This window comes from Nelumbo lutea, chromosome 7 (assembly GCF_056320005.1).
Source record: "Nelumbo lutea isolate HS-2025 chromosome 7, American lotus-T2T, whole genome shotgun sequence".
Lineage (NCBI taxonomy): Eukaryota > Viridiplantae > Streptophyta > Magnoliopsida > Proteales > Nelumbonaceae > Nelumbo > Nelumbo lutea.
In genome coordinates, this window is record NC_142690.1 from 14506917 (window position 1) to 14514878 (window position 7962).

A 7962-nucleotide genomic window follows, 5' to 3' on the forward strand; every position below is an offset into this window, starting at 1 on the left:
CGTTGCCACCCCTAGTTGAGACAAACCTCTGCCCCCCTCATCTCTGTTTTTGGATCTACCAAAATCACTGCCACTGTTACAACTTCCAACAACGGCGATGAACAATAAGGGTGTTTTAGGAATTTTAAAATAATTACCTCTCACGTGATGTCACATGTGAACAAAGTATGACAGAAAATTAATGGTAAGGGAGGTTTTAAACAATTGTCAAAAAACTTAAGGGTACTTTAAGATAATAGCTAAATAATAAGGGTGGAGTTAATCAATTAGCTAAATAATAAGGGTAGTTTAAGAAAATTGCCCTATTTTTAATAGTAATGTAAATATATAATTATAGACATGCTCAATTTTTCTATAATTTTTGTATTTCTATGTGTAAAAATAATTCTAATATGTCACTCTTACTTTTTGTTTAATATGATAATTATATAATTTTATATATGTGCTTGAATGCATTTTCAAAATTTATGTATGTTTATATTTTATCAATTTTAATTATTTATTCCCAAAACTTAAACAATTAATCTTTGTCAAATAGAAAAATTATTTCATTTTTGTGAGTTCTAAATTATGTAATTCATTTTTATTATCAATAAAATTTAATTCTTGTTTATTACACTTATTTTTTAATTTGATTAACAAAAATATCATAAATGTGCTTATTTTTTATATTCTTGTATTTTTTTTTATATTTATTTCTATTTTAAAATTTTCATTACATAACTATGACTTCATAGGTTGATCAATTTGATTTGGATGGTTGAATTGTTTAGCCACCACTTTGATAAAGAATTGTTTTGTTTTTTAGTCAGTTTTAAAATATGTGCTTAAATTGTTAAAAATATTTACATAGATCTAATTCATAGCATTTATTAGTGAAAAATAACTTTACTATAGGATTTAATAAGAGAAAATTGGACTTAATACCTTAAGTATAAGATTAAGGAGAGGGGATTAAATGAGGTGAAAAGTTATATTTTCATTTCTTACAACTATAATGGACTAAATAGACAAATATGGGCATTTTAATATCCATCAAAGATGACATTAAAGCTATAAAATGACTTTTATACCATTTTTCAACCAAAGAAAATAAAGGGTCATTTTAGTCTAAAAAAAATTCCACTTTGCATTCACACTTTTATGTAATAGTATAGATGTATCATGTGGGGAGAACCCTATTGAGGTTGACAACCTAGGCTATCAAAGGTGGTAGGCAAAGGTGTTTCACATTATCTAATGTAAAATTGTCAACAAGAATATGGTTTTTATAAGGGTAAATTGTTGAAACATCCCTTGTAGTTTAGTAATTGCAATCACCTCCCCTAAACTTTGTGATACAATTGCAAGTAGATCCCCTCCATTAGAATCCTCCAAGATTCTTCCTTAGGTACTCGTCCAGATTCTCTGCGAACGGAAGGAGGTCTTCTGCTAGTTCCCAGGTGTCTTCTCCTGCAGGTCCCTTCCACTTCACCAGGTACTCCCATTCTGATGTTTGGGAGGATTGGGACAATCTATGGTTGAGAATGGAGTCGAGGGATCGGTTCTTGGGTGGTTGGTAGGATGGGTGTGGGTGTTGACTTTGGTTTCGGGAGGTATCTTGGCTGTCAGCATGATAGGGTTTAAGTTGGCTTACATGAAAGACAGCGTGTACTTTTAGCCAGGGGGTAATTTGAGTCTGTAGGCTGAAGCTCCTACTTTGGCTGTTATTTTGCAGGGTCCCTCATATTTTCTCACATGCCAGGGGTGTACTCTTCTAAAGAACCTAAGGCAATGGGTATGGAGTTTTACTAAGGCCAGGTCACCTATTTGGTAGTTCTCAGGTCGTCTACCCAAATCGGCCCATTTCTTCATTCTTTTGGAGGCTTTCTCTAGGGAGGCTTGAGTGATGTCAAAGCATTCTTTCCATTCCCTGGTGAAAGTGAAGGCTCGAGGGCTTCTTCCTTGATGGTCGTTGAAGATGCTGTGTGGACATCTTGGTAGTTGGTCGGTGATGACTTCAAAAGGACTTTGATTGGTGGAGGAGCTCTTTTGTGTGTTGACGAAGAATTGTGCAATGTCCAGCAGTCGAACCCAATTCTTCTGTGTAGCTAATACAAAATGGCGGAGGTACTCTTCAAGGAGGGAGTTCATTATCTTTGTCTGCCCATCTGACTCTGGATGGCTGCTGCTAGAGAAGTTCAAGTTTGAGCTGAGAAGCTTGAATAGTTCTGTCCAGAAAGCACTAGTGAATTGGGGATCTCGATCACTAACAATGTTCTGTGGGACTTCCTAATATTTCACCACGTGCTTGAAGAAAATGTATGCCGTGTCTTCAGTTGAAAGGTGCCTTGGTGCTGGGGTGAAAGTGGCATACTTGGAAAATCTATCAACAACAACAATGATGGATGCATAGTCTCCCACTTTAGGAAGACCGCTGATGAAGTCCATGGAAACACTCTCCCAAGGTTGTGAGGGAGTTGGAAGAGGTTGTAGGAGTCCAAGAGGTTTGGCACGCTCGGGCTTGTCTTGCTGGTAAATCAGGCATGTCCTTGTGTATTCTCGAACATCTTGCTCCATATGAGGCCAATAGTAGGCATGTTGTAGAAGTGCCAAGGTACGCTGCCACCCAGGGTGTCCTGCCCATAAGCTGTCATGACATTCACGTAGGAGAGTCTTCCTCAAGTCTTCAACTCTTGGTACAAACATCCGCCTTCCCTTTGTCAAAAGAAGGCCTTCTTCAACCCAAAACCACCTAGTCTTCCCTTCATGAGCCGCTGTCAATAGGCTCTGAGCGATGGGGTCCTTCTGGATTCCTTCCTTGATGCTCTTAATGATGTCTAGTCTGATCTGGCTTTGAGAGGGACCTTCACCTATGGATAGTGCTACAAGCTCGGCCTTCCTGCTAAGTGCATCAGCAACCTTGTTCATCGGCCCTGGCTTGTACTCTAGAGTCATGTCAAACTCCACTAAGAAATCTTGCCATCGAGCTTGCTTAGGGCTCAGCTTCTTCTGTGACTAAAAATAACTAGTAGCTATGTTGTCAGTCTTGACCACGAACTTGGAGCCAAGCAAGTAGTGTCGCCATGTGCAGAGGTAGTGGACGATGGTTGTCATCTCCTTCTCTTGCACAGTGTACCTCATCTTTGTATCATTCAATTTGCGGCTTTCAAAGGCGATGGGATGTCCTTCTTGCATCAAGACCCCACCAATAGCAAAATCAGAAGCATCTGTGTGTAGCTCGTACGGCTTGCTTGGATCAGGCAAGTCGAGGACAGGTTCTGCTGAGATAGCTCTCTTCAAGTCATCAAAATCTATTTGGCAACATTCACTCCAGGTCCACGTACTAGTCTTCTTTAGTAAGTTGGTGAGGGTAGTGGCTCGTGTTGAGAATCCAGAGATGAATCTTTGCTAGTAGTTCACGAGGCCAAGGAAGGAGCGAAGTTCGATGACCCTGGTGGGCGGTGCCCAATCTTGAATGGCCTTGACTTTAGCTGGATCCATGCTGATTGTGCCTGCTCGGATTATATGTCCGAGGAAAGCCACCTCTTCTGTGGTGAAAGAACATTTCTCCTTCTTAACAAACAGATTGTTGTCCCGCAAGACCTAGAAAACAGTACGGAGGTGGTCAACATGTTCCTCCAAGGTTCTACTGTAAACTACAATATCATCATTATACACAACCACAAATTGGTCTTGGTAGGGATGAAATATTCTGTTCATCAATGTACAAAAGGTGGCTAGAGCATTGGTGAGCCCAAAGGGCATGACCCAAAATTCAAAGGACCCATATTGTGTGACACAAGCTGTTTTGTGTTCATCTCCTTCAGCTATAAGCACTTGATAGTTCCCCGACCTCAGGTCTAGCTTGGTGAAGTACTTGGTCCTGCTGAGCTAGCCAAAGAGGTCGGCCACCAAAGGTATGGGATATTTGTTCTTGATGGTGAGCTTGTTGAGAGCTCGGTAGTCAATACAGAGCCGAAGATATCCATCATGCTTCTTTTGAAATAGGACCGGTGCTCCAAAAGGGGCTTTAGAAGGCCGAATCAATCCAGCATCCAACAACTCATTCAACTGCTTTCGTAGCTCGGCCAGCTCAGGAGGAGACATTCTGTATGGCGGGCGCGCCGATGGTTTGGTTCCAAACTCCAACTCAATCTTGTGATCAACTTCTCTCCTTGGGGGAAGCTTCTTCGGCAATGTGGGAGGCATGGCATCCTGGAATTCTTCTAGTGCTATAGTAATCGCTGGCAGGATATGCCCGGTTGGTCGGTCAAGCAGGTCGGAGTCCACCAATGTGGCTAGGTAAGTGGCCTGATCTTCGAATATGCACACTTTGTTGAGGAAAGGCATGGGCACTGCCTTTACTTGAGTTAAGAAGTCCATGCCGAGAACAACCTGAAAATCATTCATGGGCACGACCGAGAGGTCTATCGTCCCTTCCCATTCACCAAGTTGCAAGACCACCCCATGAGCTACACCTTGTATGGGTTTGGCATTAGAGTTCATAGCCTTCAACGATCCGACTTCCTTGGTAGGTGCAAGTTCTACTCGGGATGCCTCCTCCATAGAGATAAAGTTGTGGGTAGCACTTGTATCCACCATGGCTCTTGTGGGCTTACCATTCAAGCGAATGTCTACATATATCAGTCCCTTCAGCTTGAACTTCGATGCTCCTTGCGGGCTCGTCTTCTTCTTCATTGCATTGAGTCTTCGTAGAGCCCCCATTTTTGTTTCCCCTGGTTCCTTCTCCTCCTCGCTATGCTCATCATCACTAAGCTTTGCAAGCAAGGCATTGAGCTTCCCCCGACTAGGACAATCCTTAGTCCAATGTTTTCCCTCACAGATGAAGCATGGTGCCGGAGGTGTTCTCTTCACAAACTGGCCACCCCTGTATCCAGAATCTCCTTCGGGTCTCCTGTAGAACTTCAAAGTGTTGGGTTTACTTGGCCCAGAGTCTCTCTTGGGCGCGTAGTAAGGTTTCCTATCACCTCCAATCTTCCCTACGCCTTGATATGAGTTGGGTTTGGGGCCGTCTTTGCTTGGTTGTTTGTTGTCTACCAGTTGTTCAACAACGGCCATGGCTGTGGCGAGGTCCTTCACACATCGTCTCTGGAGTTCAAGCTCGGTTCATTGTTGTAGGCCGTCCATAAAGTTGAAGAGCAGGTCCTTATCTGACATGTCCGTGATCTCGAGCGATAGTGCGGAGAACTCCTTCACATACTCATGCAATGAGCCTGTGTGTTTTAGGTTTTTGAGCTTCCGACGGGCTTGGTACTCCACGTTCTCTGGATAGAACTGACACTTTATCTCGCTCTTGAACATGGACCAGGTATTAATGGAGCATAATCCTCGCTCCGCATCGTCACATCTTCTGCGCCACCATAACATAAGAACATCAGTAAGATGCATGGCAACAGTATGCACCTTGGCCGCCTCCTCAACGAGTTCGGCGGCGGTGAAATATTGTTCCATTTGCCACAGAAAGTTGTCAAGCTCCCGGGCATCGCGGGCCCCTGCATATGAGGTAGGCTCGCGGACTTTGATCTTTGGAGGGGCTAGAGCAGTAGGTGTGCTGGCTGTATTGGCCATCAACCTCTTCAGAAGGGTCACTTCGCCCTTCAAGTCTTCGAGCTAGATCTGTAGGCACTTCACCAGGTCTTCTAGTGGGTTGTCTGGCTTGTTGGAGCTATCACCGGATTGGTCCTCCAATCTTTCCACGACCGATGCTACGGTCTCAAGGTTGAGTTGAAGCTCGTCCACGTGGTCATGAGTTTCTCCAACCACTGCTTCACAGCACATGATGCGCTTGTCCATGGTCACAAGCTTGTCAACTGACTTGTCACGCTTGCTGTGCTTTGAGCTGACGCCTTTGTCTTTGGGAGAGCTATCTCTAGGCCCGTCCTCATAATAAACTCGTGAGGTCCCTTCCTGGATCTCCTCTTGCGTGTCACGATTCTTCATCGGGATGGTGTTGTTGCGGGGCACGACAGGGACTCGTTGGGCTTGACAACTGCTAGTGTCAACGAGGCTCTGATACCAACTGTCACGGGGCTAGTCGACGGGGCCCCGTGCGGCGCTCGATTGGGGTCGAGAAAGCCTACAAATGCAAGCAACAACACACAAAAGGAAATAGGAGTGCACACAAATTAGACAAAAGGCAACTTGCATTGCATTAATCAGTGGTAAGCATAAGCACACAGTACAGTGTCGAGGGGATCTCGTGCTTAACCTTTACACGCTTATGAACTCACTCGACTACCTACCTCCCCTCAAAGAGTACGTTAAGCTTTTGGGGGAGTGACAAAATAATACATCAAAATACTGTACATGCATACTACTATTTACATAATTGCCATTGACATACCCCCCTTACAAAAAGAGTACAAGGACCCAACCCAAAACACTTAGATGACGTGCTGATGGTGGTTGAACCGTCACATTAGGGCAAATGTTAGCATGCAATCAAGGATTTCTGGCTTTACGGTAAAGCTAGACTCATAAGCCAGGCGCCTTATAAATTTGGTAAATTAATAAAATCACGTACTTGTGTCATCACCCTATGAACTGAATTACTCAATTTGTGGCTTTATGATAAAGTTATAAACCTTTGACAGCAGATTCTTGATTTAGACATATCCCATTTTTTTAAAGTGATTGGTAGGGCTATCAACAAAGTTTGGAAGTCAAAGACTTACCTCAAGACTCAACCCAACTAATCTGGAATCAGATCATCCATTTGCATAAATGGATTAATTGGCTTCTCTTAAAATAAAGATTTTATTTGTTTAGATCAATTGGAATGATGCCAATGTAACCTCACCCCAATCTATTTGATTAAGATCAAGATCATATTAAACATCACATATGATGTGCATATTATATATACACAATAACATAAATAATATATAATATTAAATAATTATATAAATTATTATTTTATATTCATATAAATTTTCTATGACTCTTGTGTATCAGTTAAGTTATTAGTTTACCTATAATTTTTTAGTTTTCACCTTGATTTTAAATATGGTGAAACAAATTCAAATCGAACATAGAATCAGAGTTTGGTCCAAGATTCAATAATTAGATCAAACTCAGATGAGGCTTGTCTTAATCTGAATACCATCCACTTACAACCCTAGAGGTCATACCCTAATTTTTAATTAAAAAGTGCATGTGTAAAGACAAACACACCCTTGTATATATTTTAATCATAGATATCACTTCAGAACAATCAACAGTGGATTTGCTTGTTTTTACAATAGGATATATATATAGTTGATGTGGACTGTAGGATTAATTTGTGGCAATCAATTAGCTCCCCAATTTCATGAATTGTCTGAACCAACCAAAATATCCTTTCATGACATTATAAAAGATTTACATAATCACACATGCTAATAAATATATTCAAGTGGATGTAAGGAGTTAGAAAGGATTTATAAGAAAGCAAATCAAAGTAGAAATTCAATTTTAATAATACAAATTAAAAAGAAAGAACCTATACCACATAAGTACTCACTTTTAAACAATAAAAACCTTTTTTGGTAACAACAATAATGTATACATGGAGTAAACTGTCTTGATTTGCAATGATAGGTTTGTTTTGCATATTTATTTTGTGTGATTGATCTAAATTTTTTATTATAGAAAACATCTTCATCATCCAAACCTTATCCCAACCATGTGGCACCAAATGCATGAATCCTATTTCGTCATTTTATTATATTTAATGTCATGCCTATTATTAAATTATGGGCACTTATTAAATCATTTCTTAGTACTTTGTTCTCAAAAAATTCCAGAAATATTCTTGAGGCTATTATATATATATATATATTATTATTATTTTTAACCTTATAATGTAAGAGCCATCTTTTTATTTTTCCAAAGCCCTAAGTATTGTTTCATTCAATTCGACTTACCTTGTTTACAATTTATGCTCTAATAAGGGAGAGAAAAACAAAGAATTGACTAAGT

The 7962-nt window shown here is 40.7% G+C and overlaps 1 protein-coding gene across 1 annotated transcript; it reads right to left on the reverse strand.

Annotated features, from left to right (window-relative positions):
* Window positions 1–5109: 5109 nt before the first annotated feature.
* Window positions 5110–5571, reverse strand: LOC148845235 (uncharacterized). The gene has a single exon (XM_088955857.1). It carries the CDS (start codon window positions 5569–5571, stop codon window positions 5110–5112), a length of 462 nt encoding a protein of 153 aa, XP_088811983.1.
* Between the last annotated feature and the right edge of the window lie 2391 nt (window positions 5572–7962).

Coding starts and splice junctions, on each gene's coding strand:
- LOC148845235 (XM_088955857.1), bottom strand. CDS start 5,571: ATGGCCAATACAGCCAGCACACCTACTGCTCTAGCCCCTCCAAAGATC.